A 22,457-nucleotide genomic window follows, 5' to 3' on the forward strand; every position below is an offset into this window, starting at 1 on the left:
GCATTTTTTCTTTTTTTTAATGTAAAGGATGAGGGGGAGAAGTCAGATCATGATTGATACAATTCTCCTCAACATGAAAAGTTTCATTTTTTCTATATTTGCACTTAAATACTAACCTCCTTTTGTTACCAGAGACCATATATTTAACCTAATAATGTTTTCAATACAGGTTTTAAAATATCTGTATCTTTATCTATAGCACAATTTTTAAAAATGCCAAATGTTTTATTTCAAAATAAAATAAAATAGACACAAACCATTATAAAAACAGGGGTGCCTCAAACCATATAAAAACACATGGGGAGAGCAGCAGCAGCGATAGGACAAAATAAAGTTGGTATAAATACCCTCTCTTGTAATATGTACAAATCTCCACCTTATGTAATCAATTTATAAAGACACAAGTAGTCAGTGACTTGTATTCTGATTAGCATTTTAGGGATAAATCCCTCATATCTAGTGTTGAGCATTCCGATACCGCAAGTATCGGGTATCGGCCGATATTTGCTGTATCGGAATTCCGATACCGAGATCCGATATTTTTGTGGTATCGGGTATCGGTATCGAAACAACATTAATGTGTAAAATAAAGAATTAAAATAAAAAATATTGCTATACTCACCTCTCCGACGCAGCCTGGACCTCACCAAGGGAACCGGCAGCGTTCTTTGCTTAAAATGCGCGCTTTTCCTTCCTTCCGTGACGTCACGGCTTCTGATTGGTCGCGTGCCGCCCATGTGGCCGCGACGCGACCAATCACAGCAAGCCGTGACGTAATTTTCAGGTCCTTCTAGGCATTCAGTATTTTAAAATTACGTTCCGGCTTTGTGATTGGTCGCGTCGCGGTCACATGGGCGACGCGACCAATCACAAGCCGTGACGTCACGGGAGGCAGGACAAGCGTGCATTTTAAAATGCGCACGTGTCCAGCCTCCCGTGACGTCACGGCTTGTGATTGGTCGCGTCGCCCATGTGACCGCGACGCGACCAATCACAAAGCCGGAACGTAATTTTAAAATCCTGAAGGACCTGAAATTACGTCACGGCTTGCTGTGATTGGTCGTGTCGCGGCCACATGGGCGGCACGCGACCAATCACAAGCCGGGACTTCACGTAAGGAAGTAAACGCGCAAATTTTAAGCAAACAACGCTGCCGGTTCCCTTGGTGAGGTCCAGGCTGCGTCGGAGAGGTGAGTATAGCAATATTTTTTATTTTAATTCTTTTTGCACATTAATATGGATCCCAGGGCCTGAAGGAGAGTTTCTTCTCCTTCAGACCCTGGGAACCATCAGGGATACCGTCCGATACTTGAGTCCCATTGACTTGTATTGGTATCGGGTATCGGTATCGGATTGGATCCGATACTTTGCCGGTATCGGCCGATACCGATACTTTCAAGTATCGGACGGTATCGCTCAACACTACTCATATCTTCAGAGATCTAAACACTATAATCTCTGACTAGACAATGTTACAAGGGTAAGTCCCCATATCCTCTAAAAAGCAACTTATATATCAAAATATGAAAATGATTGCACTCAATTGTGTTAAAGCATGTCAATGTGAAATACATGAAGTGGGAATAGTTAAACCGCTTTTGAAATTTAGGAAAAATACAAATGAGATGTTCAGCACAAAATTTGGCCAAATAGTGTGAGCCCATCAACCATCGTCAAGGTAATCTCAAAAATACGATGGGCCCCTGACCTAACTGCCCAGTGTGAACACTTGCCTATGGCTAATATCGGACTATGTAATATATACACATATAGATGTCAGTGACACACTCACACATTTATGTACCTATGTGTATTTACTGTATGTAATCTGTCTATTCTATCCTGTTGGCTCTTGTGCGTGACAGATTAATTGCTGGCTTTCATCTATCGCGTGTTATGAGTCAGAAAGGCATGCAGGCATCTTCTCCATGCTGTTCCCATTTAGTTTTAGCATTTTCCCATCCATTTTAGCTTTTTTTCACGGCACCAGACCTGTTTATTGAGTCCAGTAGAAAAATATTTGGCTTTCCCATTGAGATGCATTGGATCCATTATTTGGTACAAATGCGGGAATATCAGAAAATATTCGTGCCAATTTTCCAAATATTTCACTATTCACTCATCACTAATAGGCACCAAACCAGTTTGGCAGTACAATATACTGGGCACTACAACAACAGATTTGCAAGTTTTGCATAACAAAATCCATTGCTGCTCGTTTCTGGAAAACATCTGTGGAGAGAAAAATCACTACAACTGTAGAAAATTCAAAATCACCACTACACCTGTACATAAATTCCCAGAGGGTGCAATTTCTAAAATGGGGTCACTTGAGATGGAATTCTGCTCTTCTGGCACTTGGAGGATCTGTATAGAGTCCACAAACTATTCTACAATAATTTGTTCTCCAAGGGTCAAATAGGGCTCTTTCCCATTAAAGTTTTGGAAATTTTGTTGGAAAACAGATATTGCTGACAAGTAGTGTTGAGCATTCCGATGCCGCAAGTATCGGGTATCGGCCGATATTTGCTGTATCGGAATTCCGATACCGAGTTCCGATAATTTTGTGATATCGGAAATCGGAATTGGAAGTTCCCAGTGTATGGTTCCCAGGGTCTGGAGGAGAGGAGACTCTCCTTCAGGCCCTGGGATCCCTATTCGTGTAAAAAATAAAGAATAAAAATAAAAAATATGGATATACTCACCCCTCCGGCGGACCCTGGACCTTAGCGATGTAACCGGCAGCCTCCGTTCCTAAGAATGCAGTGAGTGTAGGACCTGCGATGACGTCGCGGCTTGTGAATGGTCGCGTGAGCGGTCACATGAGCGGTCATGCGACCAATCACAAGCCGCGATGTCATCGAAGGTCCTTCACTCTGCATTCTTAGGAACGGAGGCAGACGCTTGGACCGGTGAGAGCCAGGGGCCGTCCGAGGGGTGAGTATATCAATATTTTTTTTTTTTATTCTTTATTTTATACATGAATATGGATCCCAGGGCCTGAAGGAGAGTTTCCTCTCCTTCAGACCCTGGGAACCATTCCGATATTTTGTGTCCCATTGATATGCATTGGTATCGGGTATCGGTATCGGCGATATCTCATATTTTTTGGGTATCGGCCGATCCAATCTGATACCTTTGCATATCGGAAGGTATCGCTCAACACTACTGACAAGCATTTAACCCTTCTAACCTCACCAAAAAAAAGTAAAAAAAATTTAAGCTGATATGAAGTAGACATGGGGCAAAAGTTAATTAACTAATTTGTATGATAAAACTATCTGATATAAGGACATAATTAAAAGATTGAAAATATAAAATTATCAGTTTTGACTAAAAAATTTACGAGTAACTTAAAAAGGAAACATTTCCACTAACACAGCACAATGTGTTACAATAAAAAAATAATTCAGAACCACTGATCCATTCCACAGTTATTCCAACATAAAGTGACACTGGTCAGAATTGTAAAATCTAGCCTGGTCAGGAAAATGAAAATAGGATCTGGTGAAGGGGTTAAAGAACAAACTATATTAACTAATGGGATAAAATGTTTTATCTGCAGATTGTAGGAAAAAAAGGATCTATGATTTATCTATCACATATCTCTATGTATCTATTTATCATATCTACAAATCCAAAAGAAAGAATTAAACTTGTCTCCAATGTTTATAAATGTAAAAGTCCTTTATTAGTACATTAGTTTAACCCCTTCATGACCCAGCCTATTTTGACCTTAATGACCTGGCCGTTTTTTGCAATTCTGACCAGTGTCCCTTTATGAGGTAATAACTCAGGAACGCTTCAACGGATCCTAGCGATTCTGAGATTGTTTTTTCGTGACATATTGAGCTTCATGTTAGTGGTAAATTTAGGTCGATAGTTTCTGAGTTTGTGAAAAAAATAGGAAATTTGGCGAAAATTTTGAAAATTTCGCAATTTTCACATTTTTAATTTTTATTCTGTTAAACCAGAGTTATGTGACACAAAATAGTTAATAAATAACATTTCCCACATGTCTACTTTACATCAGCACAATTTTGGAAACAAATTTTTTTTTTTGCTAGGAAGTTATAAGGGTTAAAATTTGACCAGTGATTTCTCATTTTTACAACAAAATTTACAAAACCATTTTTTTTAGGGACCACCTCACATTTGAAGTCATTTTGAGGGTTCTATATGGCTGAAAATACCCAAAAGTGACACCATTCTAAAAACTGCACCCCTCAAGGTGCTCAAAACCACATTCAAGAAGTTTATTAACCCTTCAGGTGTTTCACAGCAGCAGAAGCAACATGGAAGTAAAAAATGAACATTTAACTTTTTAGTCACACAAATAATCTTTTAGCAACAATTTTTTTATTTTCCCAAGGGTAAAAAGAGAAATTGGACCACGAACGATGTTGTCCAATTTGTCCTGAGTATGCTGATACCTCATGTGTGGGTAAACCACTGTTTGGGCGCACGGCAGGGCTCGGAAGGGAAGGAGCGCCATTTGACTTTTTGAATGAAAAATTGGCTCCAATCTTTAGCTGACACCATGTCGCGTTTGGAGAGCCCCCGTGTGCCTAAACATTAGAGCTCCCCCACAAGTGACCCCATTTTGGAAACTAGACCCCCTTAAGGAACTTATCTAGAAGCATAGTGAGAACTTTAAACCCCCAGGTGCTTCACAAATTGATCCGTAAAAATGAAAAAGTACTTTTTTTTTTCACAAAAAAATTATTTTAGCCTCAATTTTTTCATTTTCACATGGGCAACAGGATAAAATGGATCTTAAAATTTGTTGGACAATTTCTCCTGAGTACGCCGATACCTCATATGTGGGGGTAAACCACTGTTTGGGTGCACGGCAAGGATCGGAAGGGGAGGCGCGCCATTTGACTTTTTGAATGGAAAATTAGCTCCAATCGTTAGCGGACACCATGTCGCGTTTGGAGAGCCCCTGTGAGCCTAAACATTGGAGCTCCCCTACAAGTGACCCCATTTTGGAAACTAGACCCCCCAAGGAACTTATCTAGATACATAGTGAGCACTTAAAACCCCCAGGTGCTTCACAGAAGTTTATAACGCAGAGCCGTGAAAATAAAAAATAATTTTTCTTTTCTCAAAAAAGATTTTTTAGCCCACAATTTTTTATTTTCCCAAGGGTAACAGGAGAAATCGGACCCCAAAAGTTGTTGTCCAGATTCTCCTGAGTACGATGATGCCCCACATGTGGGGGTAAACCACTGTTTTGGCACACGTCGGGGTTCGGAAGGGAAGTAGTGACGTTTTGAAATGCAGACTTTGATGGAATGCTCTGCGGGCGTCAGGTTGCGTTTGCAGAGCCCCTGATGTACCTAAACAGTAGAAAACCCCCACAAGTGACCCCATTTTGGAAACTAGACCCCCAAGGAACTTATCTAGATGTGTGGTGAGCACGTTCAACCTCCAAGTGCTTCACAGAAGTTTACAATGCAGAGCCGTGAAAATAAAAAATAATTTTTCTTTCCTCAAAAAAGATGTTTTAGCAAGCAATTTTTTTATTTTCACAAGGGTAACAGGACAAACTGGGCAACAACTATTGGGGTACAATTTCTCCTGAGTACGCTGGTACCCTATATGTGGGGGTAAACCACTGTTTGGGCGCACCTCGGGGCTTGGAAGGGAGGGAGCACCATTTGACTTTTTGAACGCAAGATTGGCTGGAATCAATGGTGGCGCCATGTTGCGTTTGGAGACCCCTGATGTGCCTAAACAGTGGAAACCTCTCAATTCTAACTCCAACACTAACCCCAACACACCCCTAACCCTAATCCCAACTGTAGCCATAACCCTAATCACAACCCTAACCCCAACACACCCCTAACCACAACCCTAACCCCAACCCTAATCCCAACCCTAATCCCAACCCTAACCCTAATCCCAACCCTAACCCTAACCCTAATACCAACCCTAACCCTAACCCCAACCCTAACCCTAACCCTAATCCCAACCCTAACCCTAACCCTAATCCCAACCCTAACCACAACTGTAACCCAAACACACCCCTAACCCTATCTGTAACCCTAACCACAAGCCTAATATTAACCCTATTTCCAACCCTAGCCCTAATTCCAACCCTAACCCTAAGGCTATGTGCCCACGTTGCGGATTCGTGTGAGATTTTTCCGCACCATTTTTGAAAAATCTGCAGGTAAAAAGGCACTGCGTTTTACCTGCGGATTTCCAGTGTTTTTTTGTGCGGATTTCACCTGCGGATTCCTATTGAGGAACAGGTGTAAAACGCTGCGTAATCCGCACAAAGAATTGACATGCTGCGGAAAATACAACGCAGCGTTTCCACATGGAATTTTCCGCACCATGGGCACAGCGGATTTGGTATTCCATAGGTGTACATGGTACTGTAAACCTGATGGAAAACTGCTACGAATTCGCAGCAGCCAATCCGCTGCGGATCTGCGGCCAATGTGCTGCGGATCCGCGGCCAATCCGCTGCGGATCTGCAGCCAAATCTGCACTGTGTGCACATGCCCTACCCCTAACCCTACCCCTAACCCTACCCCTAACCCTACCCCTAGTTCTAACCCTAGTTCTAACCCTAACCCTAGTGGAAAAAGAAAAAAAAATATTTTCTTTTTTTATTATTGTCCCTACCTATGGGGGTGATAAAGGGGGGGGGGGTCATTTACTATTTTATTTATTTTGATCACTGATATAACCTCTCAGTGATCAAACTATACCTGGAACGAATATGCCGGCCGGCCGATTCGGCGGGCGCACTGCGCATGCGCCCACCATTTTGGAAGATGGCGGCGCCTATGGAGAAGACGGATGGACACCGGGAGCCTCGGTAAGAATAAGGGGGTGGAGATCGGGGCATGGGGGGGGTGTCGAAGCACGGGGGGTGGCATAGGAGCACGGGAGAGCGGACAGGAGGACGGGGGAGCGGAGCACAAGACGGAGGGGAGCGGACCACAGATCGGTGGCTTGGGGGGGTGATCGGTGGGGTGGGGGGTCACATCAGTGTTTCCAGCCATGGTCGATGATATGGCAGCATCGGCCGATGATATGGCAGCATCGGCCATGGCTGGATTGTAATATTTCACCAGTTTTTTAGGTGAAATATTATAAGTCGCTCTGATTGGCTGTTGAAAGTGAAACTGCCAATCAGAGCGATCGTAGCCACGGGGGGGTGAAGCCACCGCCTCGGGCTGAAGTACCACTCCCCCTGTCCCTGCAGATCGGGTGAAATTGGAGTTAACCCTTTCGCGCGATCTGCAGGGACGCGATCATTCCATGACGCCACATAGGCGTCATGGGTCGGATTGGCACAGGTTTTCATGACGCCTACGTGGCGTCATGGATCGGGAAGGGGTTAAAGAAATATATATATTAATGCCATTTAAAACAAAATGGCCTTAGTAGAAACGAGAATTTACAGTGAAATACCTTTCTTGCATACCTGAAGGACTCGGATTCAAAACACAACACTACTAGCTGTAAATATGCAAGATGGAAAGGTATATACACACTATAAAATGGAATTAAACTAGAGAATAGCGTTATAATGCATAAGATAATGAAATAAACAGTGTATATAGGATCAGAAAATGGAAACAAGGGCCTGCAGATAGGACTGAAGTAATGCTCCAACGTGCTACTGTAGAAGATTCTCACAACGGGAGAAGGAAGTTAATGCAACCAAGTAAAAACCCCCAGGTAGAAAAATCAAACAAATAATATTCCTTGGTAGTTTTGATACATCAGTAAACAATACTGGAGGCTAGTTACCATATGAACATATACATACGTGAACACATGAATGTGACTCATACCATTGTTTTGCATGGCTTCCTCAGAACGGGTTCCACAAATCCCTTTCCCACTTTGTGTAATAGATGGGTTGTTATCAATATCTGTGGAGAATTTCATGTCAATAGCACCTTTAGAAATATATTTACTTCCCAACTTGGTGACGCGTTCAATACCACAACCTATTTATTCATCCGTTTACCTATTTGCAAAAAGACCAAAGCAGCAAATAAAAATCCAAAAGTAGTTTATTACTTGCAAAATGTGAGGTATGTTAACGTTTCAAATGTTCTATACGACAATATACTGCGTAGGAAATGTGGATTACGTGCACGCCGCCTTAGCAATGAAATTCCAGGGGATGATGGAGTTTATCGGTGGTTTATTCAACGCGTTTCAAGGTCATTAAGACCCCTTCTTCAGGAAATACCACATACAACATACCTAGGTTGTGCACTTACATTGCTTAGATACATACAGGATTCACAAAACGACGCCAAATAGTCAGATGACTCAGTGTCAAAGTTCATAATTAAACCATTAATTAATATCGGTCGGTATAGAATTTTACATTATTCATTAAAGGATCACCTTATATTAACATATCCATTTTAAGTCGCAGGATGTCGAACAACAAAGAAGAAAAATAAAAAAATGATTTTTCAATCATCAAAGTCAGCTGCCTAATGCTCAAGCTGTTTGACCGCGCAGGGAATCTCTTTCAAAACTACATATGACGATTAACAATTGTTGCATTAAACTTTTACCTAAAAACAGATATTTATTAGTTAACTTGATAAAATAAACAATACAAATCAGTTGTCTATATTTATTTTTGTTATTCGAAAATGTTGGTTCTATATAATTAAAATTTTTATTATTCTAAAAATTAAATGGGCAGGGTAATTGATCTGTCTCTAACCGCGGTGGCAGAGAAGAAAAGCCGCAGTGCACCATGCCCAGAGACCGACAGGATCGCACCCTGCAGCAGACACCATCAGCTTTACACAAAAAGATTCGTCAGAAGGGATTCATTAAAATATTAAATAGAACTCCAGTTAATGCAATAATTAAACAGCACAAATGATCTGCATGGGCTTAATTGCTTTCAATGACTAATTCAAAGGCTCACGTGTGATGGGTGCAACTTGCTATTAAATATTTTTAAAGTAATCTGATGAAAAATTGGTAATAAATGATAAGAGAAACTTTCTTTTTAGATACATTGAATATGACAATTCTTGAAAACCAGCAAAATGCATAGAATAACTTGGTGGTCTCATACATAGACCAGAGGGAATTCCAATTCTGTGAAATAGAATCAGTATTTATATATATTGAGAATCATTCTTAGAAACAGGGGGAAGAAAATGGAAAAAAACGGACCATTTACTGCAGAGACGGACACAGGAATGATCTCATCTGCACTTCCAGAGAAAGAAAACGAAAGCACGTTGCTCAGAAAACCAGGGGAGTTCATTTTCACGATTAGCCACATTTAACAGTGGCACAAAAAAATCATCCACGATATATAGCAATTAATAAAAACACAGAACACCTACCTAGCAGGACAGGTTTCTGTCTAGCACTGCCGGCTCGCCGCTCTAACCACAGCTCCAAAGCTATTATCCTTACATAGGAGAACACAAAGTGTTTAGCTAAATTAAACAGACATAGTATTATGCTCCTTGTACACAATGCGTAGATTTATCCTAAAAATAAAAAATGAAATCTGCATATTTTTTTTCGATAAAATAATTACATAAAATCAAATAAAATCAGAATGTCTATCAAAAGATTATATACACTCACCGGCCACTTTATTAGGTACACCATGCTAGTAACGGGTTGGACCCCCTTTTGCCTTCAGAACTGCCTCAATTCTTCGTGGCATAGATTCAACAAGGTGCTGGAAGCATTCCTCAGAGATTTTGGTCCATATTGACATGATGGCATCACACAGTTGCCGCAGATTTGTCGGCTGCACATCCCAAAGATGCTCCATACAAGGCAGGATGGATCCATGCTTTCATGTTGTTTACGCCAAATTCTGACCCTACCATCCGAATGTCGCAGCAGAAATCGAGACTCATCAGACCAAGCAACGTTTTTCCAATCTTCTACTGTCCAATTTCGATGAGCTTGTACAAATTGTAGCCTCAGTTTCCTGTTCTTAGCTGAAAGGAGTGGTACCCGGTGTGGTCTTCTGCTGCTGTAGCCCATCTGCCTCAAAGTTCGACGCACTGTGCGTTCAGAGATGCTCTTAGGCCTACCTTGGTTGTAACGGGTGGCGATTTGAGTCACTGTTGCCTTTCTATCAGCTCGAACCAGTCTGCCCATTCTCCTCTGACCTCTGGCATCAACAAGGCATTTCCGCCCACAGAACTGCCGCTCACTGGATTTTTTTTCTTTTTCGGACCATTCTCTGTAAACCCTAGAGATGGTTGTGCGTGAAAATCTCAGTAGATCAGCAGTTTCTGAAATACTCAGACCAGCCCTTCTGGCACCAACAACCATGCCACGTTCAAAGGCACTCAAATCACCTTTCTTCCCCATACTGATGCTCGGTTTGAACTGCAGGAGATTGTATTGACCATGTCTACATGCCTAAATGCACTGAGTTGCCGCCATGTGATTGGCTGATTAGAAATTAAGTGTTAACAAGAAGTTGGACAGGTGTACCTAATAAAGTGGCCAGTGAGTGTATATTTCAGCAGATTTTCTATCTAGAACTCTTATCAATTATGGTTAAATTTGTATAGAATTAGAACATAACAATAAATTAGTATGCAAACAGTAATATACATATATATTGGTAACTTAAGTAAAAACCTCTGTGATCTCATTCAAATCCTGCGATATCAAACTCCCTAATCTGTAAATCCAATACACCTCTTTCCTGTTGAGCAGCCTATATTTATACACTATTTATCCGGAGGACAATGAGTAAATACCAAAAACAAATAATTCAAATATAACAATTATTTTTATTTTTACTGACAAACTTGTTTACATCCAAAATAAATACATTGGTGTGATTCACATAATTTTATTAAGACCTAAGTGTTTAGATGTGACACAGGATGGAGCATATCAGACTATGGTTACTAAATAAACAATGAGGGATCCTTAATGCTTTTAACTGGGTGCCAATGAGTCCACTGGAAACAGTGCATCACTAATTGTGATTGCACTCCCTCCTACTCATACCAAAGTATTCACACCATATGCTATAGACAACAAAGATAGATGAATCACCGGTTGCCAATGCAGCCCCTCCTATTTATACACATATGCTACGATTAGCTAATCCCTTATCAGTATACAAAAGTAAGGGTACCGTCACACAGTGCCATTTTGATCGCTACGACGGCACGATCCGTGACGTCGCAGCGATCGTATGATTATCGCTCCAGCGTCGTAGACTGCGGTCACACGTTGCAATCACGGCGCTGGAGCGATGCCGAAGTCCCCGGGTAACCAGGGTAAACATCGGGTTACTAAGCGCAGGGCCGCGCTTAGTAACCCGATGTTTACTGTGGTTACCAGCGTAAACGTGAAAAAAACAAACAGTACATACTCACATTCCGTTGTCTGTCCTCCGGCGTCTCAGCTTCTCTGCACTGTGTAAGCACAGCGGCCGGAAAGCAGAGCGGTGACGTCAGACGTCACCGCTGTGCTCGCTTTCTGGCTGGCCGGCGCTCACAGTGCAGAGAAGCTGAGACGCCGGAGGACAGACACCGGAATGTAAGTATGTACTGTTTGTTTTTTTTACGTTTACGCTGGTAACCACGGTAAACATTGGGTTACTAAGCGTGGCCCTGCGCTTAGTTACCCGATGATTACCCTGGTTACAAGCGAACACATCGCTGGATCGCTGTCACAAACAACGATCCAGCGATGTCAGCGGGAGATCCAGCGACGAAAGAAAGTTCCATACGATCTGCTACGACGTACGATTCTCAGCAGGATCCCTGATTGCTGCTGCGTGTCAGACACTGCGATATCGTAACGATATCGCTAGAACGTCACGAATCGTACCGTCGTAGCGATCAAAATGGCACTGTGTGATGGTACCCTAACAACTGTATTTACCCATGATAAGGTCCAATGTTCAGCTCCAAACTGTGTCAGGAACCCCAACGCGCGTTTCGCGTATAAAATATGTCGCTTCCTCACGCCCCCTGAGGAAGCGACATATTTTATACGCGAAACGCGCGTTGGGGTTCCTGACAGTTTGGAGCTGGACATTGGACCTTATCATGGGTAAATACAGTTGTTACTTTTGTATACTGATGAGGGATTAGCTAATCGTAGCATATGTGTATAAATAGGAGGGGCTGCATTGGCAACCGGTGATTCATCTATCTTTGTTGTCTATAGCATATGGTGTGAATACTTTGGTATGAGTAGGAGGGAGTGCAATCACAATTAGTGATGCACTGTTTCCAGTGGACTCATTGGCACCCAGTTAAAAGCATTAAGGATCCCTCATTGTTTATTTATTTAGTAACCATAGTCTGATATGCTCCATCCTGTGTCACATCTAAACACTTTGGTGTGATTCACATAATTTTATTAAGACCTATGTATTTATTTTGGATGTAAACAAGTTTATGTCAGTAAAAATAAAAATAATTGTTATATTTGAATTATTTGTTTTTGGTATTTACTCATTGTCCTCCGGATAAATTATATATTTATGAGTTATTATACCTACATGGGTCTGTAGTAGTTTCTGGTGCCGTATAGAAACTATATTTATACACGCTTTTACTCTGCAATGTCAGGTGAGCGGTTTGTTGGAAGCTCTCCTGTATTTGTGGGATAAGACCCTATTTTGCACTTTTTGTCTCCCTTTCTTTCAAATATTAACTGTTCTATAATGTCATTTTCAAACCCCATGATTTACTTTATGCCACAAATTCTCTGTCTCGCTGTTTCAATTGCAATGTTAAGAATAGTATTTCTATAGCACATGTATTGTAATTGTGTTTATCTAGATAGAAGAAAGTTCCAGCAGATAGGAGATAGATATGAGCTCAAATCCAGATCATTTTTTCCTACAATACGCAGCTGAAACATTTTTCCCATTTGTAATTAGAAACATTTCTTTTCAAGAAATCAGTGTTTTGCATAATTATTTTCGGCCAAGGAAGAATAACTTCACTTCTGTCCTAATCTTATATTGCAACATATTTACTGTATTTTCTATCATTTAAAAATTGTTTTCGCAATAACTCCGGACCCGCGGACCGCTCCCCAGGACGCGTGTTGTCTGCCTCCTTCTCACCACACTAAGAACAAGTTTTAATCTTAAAATAACACAAGATGTCCCATGTGTGAGGTGAGATATGTAAATAATAACCCAATTCCTAAAGAGTTGGGACGATGTGTAAAGTAAACAAGAATGCAATGACTTGGAAATCTCTTAGACCTGTTTTATTCACAAAATTATGAATCAAGAAATCCGACAATGGAGTAAGGGTCTGCTTGCTCAGGGCTCGGAGGTAAATGATGGGATGGCCTGATTGATCATACCTTCATGATGAGCGATAGGTTCCCGGATCCTGATGTTTTCCTCATACATCTTGGAGGAAATGGTATTTGGAAAATGGAGACAGTAGATTTGAGGTTTCTGATGAAGAGAAGTTTGCTGAATGTCAGGAGGCTGTGTCCCAGTGTTAAAATAGTTTTCTCCCAAAAAATTGTTGTATCATTTTGAGTAAATTCTGCTGAGCATAAATTTTGTGATAAAGACCAGGAAGTGTTTCTTTAGGAGTATTTGTAAACTTAATGAAGACCGTGGCCAAATTCTCATAAACCCCGTCATCGTGTTAGTTTGTCACATTTTGATTTCTTTAATTTCTGTAAGTAGTTAGTTATGTAATGCCATAATGGAGAACGTACTCCACAGATTGCAGCAGTCATCAGATCACTGATATAAAAAAATATATTTATTAAACAATATCAATTATATAAATGTACTGGATGGACACTTGGCATCCAGTGAAAAAGATTAGAAAAAGGATATGTGGTCCAGCTTCTTTGAATCCAAAAATGTTATTAGAAAATGCTTCTTAAGAAACAATGGCAAAGTTCACATGGCAACATATAGTTATGCATTTCTAACGGTCAAGGCGTCCTTTATCAAACTGATAGTTTGATATGCCATGTGAACTTTGCCATTGCCATGGATTTTTAATATACATTTTCTAACACCTTTTTGGATTCAAAGAAGCTGGAACATTTCCTTTTTCTCAACAGTACTATACATGTGACCGCAGGAGTTCAGTGCCTCAGCAAGCCGTATGCTGCTGTGGGTGAGCTGGTTCATTCGTTTTTCTTAGTTTCACAGTGAGGAGCAGACACCTGAGGCTATGGAAAGCTCCTGATTGTACTAATTAGCCGCACAATAACCAGTGATCACCTAGGAGTGACATTGAATTACATCCACATGCAATTCTAGAAGCTGTAGAAATATGTGATCTGGTCTGGGTGAAAGCCATCTGGCACCGAGATCATTGACCATAGATGGATCCTAATTGTGAGAACAACTGTACTAGAAACAAGGCCAAATGCAGTGAAGCCACCCATACGTATTGGATAATGGTCAGCTCACTGATCTCAGATAGATGTGAGATAAGAAAGATAAAGGAGACAAGTGAGACACCGCTAGCTAGATAGAGCCAATGGGTTTTCATGGAGTTACTGCCTTGTTCATAACTGCCTATTAATATTGGTTGGACTCTTGTTCCCCAGCAGCAAATTCATGTAAAATGGAGGTTAGTCAGGTGGTCGGGAGAGAAGACTGCTGGTCCAGCTCACACTTAGGCATCACTCACATGACAGATTTTCTTTGATAGAACACAAGCCCATTACAGGCTATGGTGCTCTTCACATCTCCAGTTTTTGCATTTATGTTATGATGTCTTCATTTTTGATCAGTTTTTCAGATTAAAACTCGCTTATTCAAGAGACAGGGTCTATAACAAAAAATGGATAACATGCGATAGCCATACCATTGCTTTTTAAGTGCTGCTTATTTTAACTATTTATCTGTCAAGAATTATTTGTTGCATAAGAAAAAAGGATGCCTCATCGAGGGGAAATAGTGACACAAGGACCAAAAATGAATAAAAATCAATCTGAGTGTTCTGATGAAAAACATGCAATTTCTAATGATGTTAAAACAGAATATCTGAATGTGTTTCCATGAAATAGTTCGTCTTTGTGCAGGTAATGTCCGCAGTGTATTACTGCAGCAGATAGTCACATTTAACAACACATTGTCAGCATGGAATCTGATGTAGAGTCTAGTTTTTCTAGATCAATTCTCACAGATTTATTAATTTAAATGAAGAAGAAATCTCAAATCAAATTTAAAAAAAAATATTTTCTTTATAAAATCTTGCATGGATTTTAAAGTGAAATATTAATTTGCTTCATTCATATCTAAACAATTCGGTGCAGATTTGATTTACAAATTTTCCAGAAGATTTTTTCAGATGTCCTGAAAAAAATCATTAAAAAAATCTGCCAATTACGGACTGTGTGCACTTCATTAACCTATAACCAGATATATATCTAGAATGAAATATCCGATCTCAACCATAATGAGCGACCGTTGTCTGCGTGGTAGAAACAAGCGATTCTGTATTTTGACCAATTAAAATTATACTGGTCCAGTGTGCCCGATTTTCTTGGTAGATCAGTTCTAACGCTTGAAAAAAAACAAAGAATTGACAATTGAGTTATTTACATGTAATAATATTGTCAGTTGGGAGAAGACTATCCTACAAGTTATGTTGAGTCAGTTTATGGCTATAAACACTGGATACAAGACGTGATCATGACAAATGTATATTTATATAAAAACATGAGACCAGTTTCTCTTTTAGTGAAAGCAGCAGGAGGTCGGGAAGGTGAGATGTGACTGTAGGTGGCAGAATAAATTCAGAACTGAGAAAATTAGCATTTCAATAGCAACACAGACACTACTATGGCGGGCACCACCCTGATACCATTGTGGCACAACCAGCTCCTTTAACAGTCTAATAAAGAACAATTAGGTCTACATGAATGTCCAACTTCTAGGAGACACCTTAATCTGTAAATCAATGGAGGTTTTTGACATCCAACTGGCCAATAAGGAGAATAGGCAGAAATTTCAAGTAGAAACTTCCCTATAAAAGTTAGAAATTCATGTGTCTTATTGAATTATTCCTGAGAACATCTTTGTGGAAATAGCACCTCTCAGACCGAACCAGAAAGCAACGTTACTCAACTTTTTTGGATCAGAAACCAGCTAATCATCATCACCAAAATCCGACCCCCCAGGTAAGACTACTCTTCAATATTATATCTATTGGTTTTATTTATTGTGTTCCGGGTCTTCTTGCCAAAAGACCGTTAAACAATTATTCCCCTTTATAGTAACTTAAAAACACATGAAAATTATAATTTGTTACGTTTAATGATTAAATATATAGAAACTCTCTATATACAAACACCTTTGTATTACTGTAGAACTGTTTAGAATTATCCTAATTTTGACTCTATGATTACAATGTCTTCATAGAATGATTGATGACAACCAATATGCCCACAAAAATACCTTTTGCAAGTGTTGTCAACCATTCTTTCCTGAATGGGAACATCTTTCTTAATGATGGGTTTCTAAATTATGATGGAGCCCAATTATGATAAATGCCCACAGAAACCAGGAATATGTTAATTGCATGAGGTTTTAATTCTCATATTCCTTATGTTTTCCTACAGTCATACAGACTGCTTAGCAAAATGTATTGACTTCAAAGCAGCAATGGCCGCCTTCCATATCTTGGAGATTCTGAATATTTCTGAATGCTTCAAAGTCATCAAGGAGCTGGGCCAGGGGTCATATGGACAAGTTTTACAGGCACATGAGAGATCAACAGGTATGTGAACAAGGCAAAAAACAAAGATGGCCATTTACCTAAATTGTTTAAAATAAAAGTGGTAAATTCTATATCAAAATGTGATATTGATTTTAACTGGCCATAGATATGAGATTTATTTGTAGGTCATTGGAAAATCTAGTTTATTCTAGTATCAGCTATAATTTTCCTGTACATATAGAACAAAAATCATATAAACCTCCCAAATTTGGTGGGGATTGATGACTATGATATGTGTATGGGGGACAACCAAATATTAATGCCAGACAACATGTTGGGTTATAGAACCATTGTATGAAAATGAAGGCTGGAAAAAATAGGTGTTGACCTAATAAGCATTTAGTCAATAGCTGTTGATCTTGATATTTTAAACTTTCAGCTGGCTCTGCCACTGATATACATACAAATGTCCATTTGTGTGGGCAACTTTACTCTTAATTCATAACAATGGCATCTAAAATATATATAGGCTGCCCTATTGATTTTCTGCTAGGAGATGTCAGATGGCAAAAAGATAAAGCGGTAAAGTTCAGTCTCCCAATAGCTTTTTCTCATTAGAGATAAGTGGCTGCCAAACATCTTAGAAAAACAGAAAAACTTTTCAGCTCACCCAGTAGAAACATTCGTCTGCAGTCCACATAATGTCCGAGCAAGGAAAAAACATCTGTCTGAAGTTGAAATTTGTGCACATGTAAAGAAAAAACTCCAGCTCCAGGAATAAAAAGTATCAAAAATTTATTTAAACAGATTGAAATTTGGAAAACTGCTGACAAGCGAAAAATTACATCATTTGGATGGAAGCTACCATGTAGTTGCTGGATGCGTTTCGAGCACAAACGGCGCTCTTAGTCTTCAATGTGGTATATACGGTAAGTCCGTAAAATAAATACATTTAGGATTAAACTTTGCTAAATTGGAGGCATTTTGGATTTACAAAAGTTGAACTGCTTCAGACATGAGATTGAGGATTAGGAATTGATGTGCCACCAAAAATATCCCATTGCCTGTGATGATGATGATTATGTGCTCGAATGTAATGTTTCTATGTGAGATCTGGGAGGTTGTTATATACATTTTTTGTTTGTTCTTTCTTTAGGAAAAGCAGTGGCTGCAAAATTAGTGAGGAAGGAAAGAACTCTACTGAAATCCTTTCTGACAGAGTTTTGTTTTTCAATCACCTTATCTGAGCACCCTCACATTTTCACTATGTATCCAGTCTTTATTGGCACAATTGACCACTATGTATTGAGTCAAGAGTTGGCAACAGCAGGCACCTTGCATCATATCATCCGAAGATAGATAAGTAAAGGCGGCTCCATATGATTTCCTACAATCTAACAATGCTCAATTTATGAAACACCAAAGGCTAAATGATAAACATCAACAGTCAGGAAGTATCTAAATACCCATGAAAATTAGCTAAATAATGTGTTATTTGGGAATAAATTTGACAACCATGTCACATTGTCCCGTACATGTCTCCAGAGTTGTGTGACTTGAAAGATGGAGAATACTTAATCTTGAGCCCTACAATTGATACCTGGGCTTTTGGTGTTCTTCTCTTTGTTGCCCTAACTGGATATTTCCCCTGGTTGGAAGCAACGGTATATGACTCCATGTATCAAGTCTACATCCACTGGAGACAATGTGAAGACTGCACCTCCCCACCTGCTTGTTGGAAGATGTTGTCCAGAGAAGCCATATGTATGTTTAACCATCTCCTCTCTCAATGTCCCTCATCTCGGCAGTCAGTTCTCTCCATCTTCAATTACTTTAATTTTCCCTGGAAGTAAAGGTCTTTGAGTATGGCAGCTGAGGAAGATGTGATTAGTTCTCCAAGATATTTGGAAAAACCTCCCTTCTGAGTTCCTTCAGAAACTGTGTGCAAGTAAAAGTAATTAGAACTGATGAATGCAAAGATAGATTTGTTTTGTTCAATAATTTGTATTCTATTAATTGATACAAAAAAAAGATTAAAACTTCTATTTTTGGCAGCTTCTTATTTTTCAACTGTCTTAAACTTTTCCACAATACTGTATATCTAACCCTTTTAATATACCTTGGGCTATATGCTAGGGTTTTTCCTTTTCCACATTATTTGCATTATTGATAAAATATTTAGCATCCTTTAACAGAGAAGTTGTTGCTGAGGAATTGTGTTTAAAATATCTATGTCTTTATCTAGAACACACATTTTATCCCTGTGTTGAAAACATTATTAGGTTAAATATATGGTAACAAAGAGGTTAGTATAAAAGTGCAAGTGTAGAAAAAATAAAACTTTTCATGTTGAATAGAATTGTATTCATCATCATCTGACTTCTCCCCCTCATCCTTTACATTATATTTTATTCGCTGAAATGGCCCTCAGAAAATTCTTCAATATCTTGCATGGATTATTTATAGAGTTAGAATTTAACCTTCATTCTCAGCCGTCTTCCCCTTCATTCTTACAGTGCTAAAGGATTTGTGTGTGATGTTGGTACTGGATAAGTTTGGTTAATTTACAGTTCTGCAACTGAAGCATCCAGCATGTTAAGATGGGTAATGTCTCAGAGTCAGAATTGCTCAAGTTACCAAATAGTGGAGGTTAGAACTTTTTTGCAGCAAAGTGGAAAATGTTTGACTGGAAGATGTATTGAATCTTACATAAAATAAGGTAAATTTGATGAAAATGAGGGGAGTTAAAATGTTCTCCTACTTGAAAGAAGAATTCTCTGTCATCATCAGGTTAAACATCCGGTGTCAGCCAGAGGGAAAAAAATATCACATCCACTAAGTTTTGATATCCTGACAATATTGAAATTACTGTCTATGCTGATGATAATGGCCAATCCTCAAGGATTTATTTAACATTTTTACAGCAGAAAGCTAAGAAGGAACCTTCTGTGGCCATCAAACAAACGGGACATCATTGGTTCTTTGGGGCTATAAATAGTTTTAAATATGTAAGTTGCTCCCAAAATTGATTATTTGCCTGACACAGCACAACTCAAATTATTACATAATATAACCCCAATTCCAAAACAATTGTGATGCTGCATAAAATATATGAAAATTTACAGATCATTGCATCCTTGTTTTCTATATACAGTATTTACTTTGCAACATAATATAGGACATAGATCAGAATGTGAACGTTAGACTTGTTTTCTTCTCATTTGAAAAAATGAACTCATTTTTGAGATGTCACTGCTACTGGTGGAGTAGTGGAAGGTGGGTGGATGGCCACCATGTCCCAACAAGGCTGCGACTTCAGCAAGGAGGTGGAGGAGTCATGTTCTGGGCCGGAATAATGGGGAAACAGCTGGTAAGGCCCTTTAAGGTTCCTGAAGGTGTAAAAATGACCTCTGCAAAGTAAGTAGAGTTTCTAACTGACAACTTTCTTCCATGGTCTAAAAAGCAGAAACGTGCCTTCAGGAGCAAAATTATCTTCATGCATGACAATGCACCATCTCATGCTGCAAAGAATACCTCTGAGTCATTGGCTGCTATGGGCATAAAAGGAGATAAAATCATGGTGTGGCCACCATCTTCCCCTGATCTCAAACCTAGAGAGAACCTTTGGCGTATCAATCAAAAGTTATGAGTATGGGAGGCAGTTCACATCAAAACAGCCGCTCTGGGAGGCTATTCTGACCTCATGCAAAGAAATACAAGCAGAAAATCTCCATAAACTCCCAAGTTCAATGGATGCAAGAATTGTGAAGGTGATATCAAAGCAGGGTTCCTATATTAACATGTAACTTGGCCTGTTAGGATGTTTTGGAGTTAAATAGCTTTTTAGATCAGTGAATGTGACCTCCTAATGCTGCAAATTCAACAAATGAGCATTTTCAGTTCTTTAAAACATATCAAATGTTTAGAAATTCTTTGCCTAATAATTTTGAACAGTGCATTTTGAGTTTTTGTTCACTTTGGAGATTATACGGTTATCATTGGGAGGTTTCTTCAATAAAATTCCATGTATATTCTAATGGGTGATGGCTTTTATTAAACTGACTGTCATTTGCACCGACCATTTAGAAAAATCCGAGAAAAATATTGTTTGTATAATAGTTTGTAACATGGTTGATGGGCTCACACTACACCATCATCAATGTAATCTTATGAACTTATGAGTCGCTGACTTAACTGTTATGGACCTGGTGGTTAGGTGCACCCGAAATGACCTGATAGTTATACACGGAATCGGGACTAGCTCTGGGGAAGTGGGAACTCTGCTGACCGCAAACCCTACTCCTATCACACACACTAGAAATAGCCGTGGAGCGTGCCTGACTCTGCCTAGATGCCTCTTCACAGCCTAAGAGCTAACTACCCCTAAAGATAGAAAACAAAGCCTCACCTTGCCTCAGAGAAATTCCCCAAAAGGTAAAGGCAGCCCCCCACAAGAATTGACTGAGTTAAGAGGAATACACAAACACAGGAATGAAATAGGTTTCAGCAAAGGAGGCCAGTCTAACTAAACAGATTGAGGATAGGAAAGAGATCTTTGCGGTCAACACAAAAAACTACAAATAACCACACAGAGTGTGCAATAAGACCCCCGCACCGACTCACGGTGCGGTGGTGCCACTCTGCACCCCCAGAGCTTCCAGCTAGCAAGACAATATCATGGTAACAAGCTGGATTAGAAATTTAGCAAGAAAACAATGAGCAACTAATATCTAGCAGGAACTTAGCTTCGCTGGAATAGACAGGTCCTCAGGAAGGTCCCAGAGAGCTCTGAACCAAGGCTAAGACATCGACAGCTGGCATACTCTAACGATCTGAGTGGAGTTAAATAGAGAAGCCAGTCTAGCAACAAATGAGGGGCAGGTGAGAAAGACACCTCAATGGCAAGTAGCTCCACTCACAGCCACCAGAGGGAGTTCACAGACAGAACTCGCCAAAGTACCATTCATGACCACAGGAGGGAGTTCGAGAACGGAATTCACAACACTTAACTGCCCAGTGTGAACACATACCTATGGCTGATTTCTGACTATGTAATATATTTACATAAATATGTGTGTGTCAAATGGGTGATGAATTTTATTAAACTGACTGTCATTTGCACCGACTATTTAGGAAAATCCAAAAAGAATATAATTTGTATAATATTTTGGAACATGCTGTAGTGTGAGCCCATCAACCATCATCAAGGTAATCTTATGAACTTGATGAGTCGCTGACTTAACTGCCCAGTGTGAACACATACCTATGGCTGATTTCGGACTATAAAATATATTCATAAATGTATGTGTTACTAACATCTGTATATGTACCTATTATATGTGTATTTACTGTATGTAATGTATTCTATCCTGTTGGCTCTTGCCGGCTATTCATCTATTGTGTGGTATGAGTCAGAAAGGCATGCAGGCATCTTCTCCATGCTGTTCCCATTTAGTTTTAGCATTTTGCCATCCAAATTAGCATTTTTTTTCATGCCCCCCAGACCAGTTTGTTGGGTCCAGCAAAAAAAGTATTTGGCTTTCCTATTGACCTGCATTGGATCCATTATTCAGTACGAATATGCGGCTATCAGTGAAATATTTGGAAAATTGGCACAAATAATTTCTATTGTTCTATCATGAGGAGAACATAATTTTACCTCTATACAAGTCACTAGTACGACCACACTTAGAATACTGTGCACAGTTCTGGTCTCCGGTGTATAAGAAAGACATAGCTGAACTGGAGCGGGTGCAGAGAAGAGCGACCAAGGTTAATAGA

At 39.6% G+C, this 22,457-nt stretch overlaps 1 protein-coding gene across 1 annotated transcript in view; it reads left to right on the forward strand.

Moving 5' to 3' along the window:
* The first annotated feature begins 15,649 nt into the window (after positions 1 to 15,649).
* Positions 15,650 to 22,457, forward strand: part of LOC143804052 (serine/threonine-protein kinase SBK1-like) — a 28,057-nt gene continuing 21,249 nt past the window's right edge. The window contains exons 1-4 of the mRNA XM_077281792.1: positions 15,650 to 15,722; positions 16,029 to 16,137; positions 16,579 to 16,736; positions 18,222 to 18,340. Of these exons, the coding sequence (XP_077137907.1) occupies positions 15,650 to 15,722; positions 16,029 to 16,137; positions 16,579 to 16,736; positions 18,222 to 18,340 (459 nt within the window). The remainder of the gene's footprint in view (positions 15,723 to 16,028; positions 16,138 to 16,578; positions 16,737 to 18,221; positions 18,341 to 22,457) is intronic.

This window comes from Ranitomeya variabilis, chromosome 2 (genome assembly GCF_051348905.1).
Source record: "Ranitomeya variabilis isolate aRanVar5 chromosome 2, aRanVar5.hap1, whole genome shotgun sequence".
Classification (NCBI taxonomy): domain Eukaryota; kingdom Metazoa; phylum Chordata; class Amphibia; order Anura; family Dendrobatidae; genus Ranitomeya; species Ranitomeya variabilis.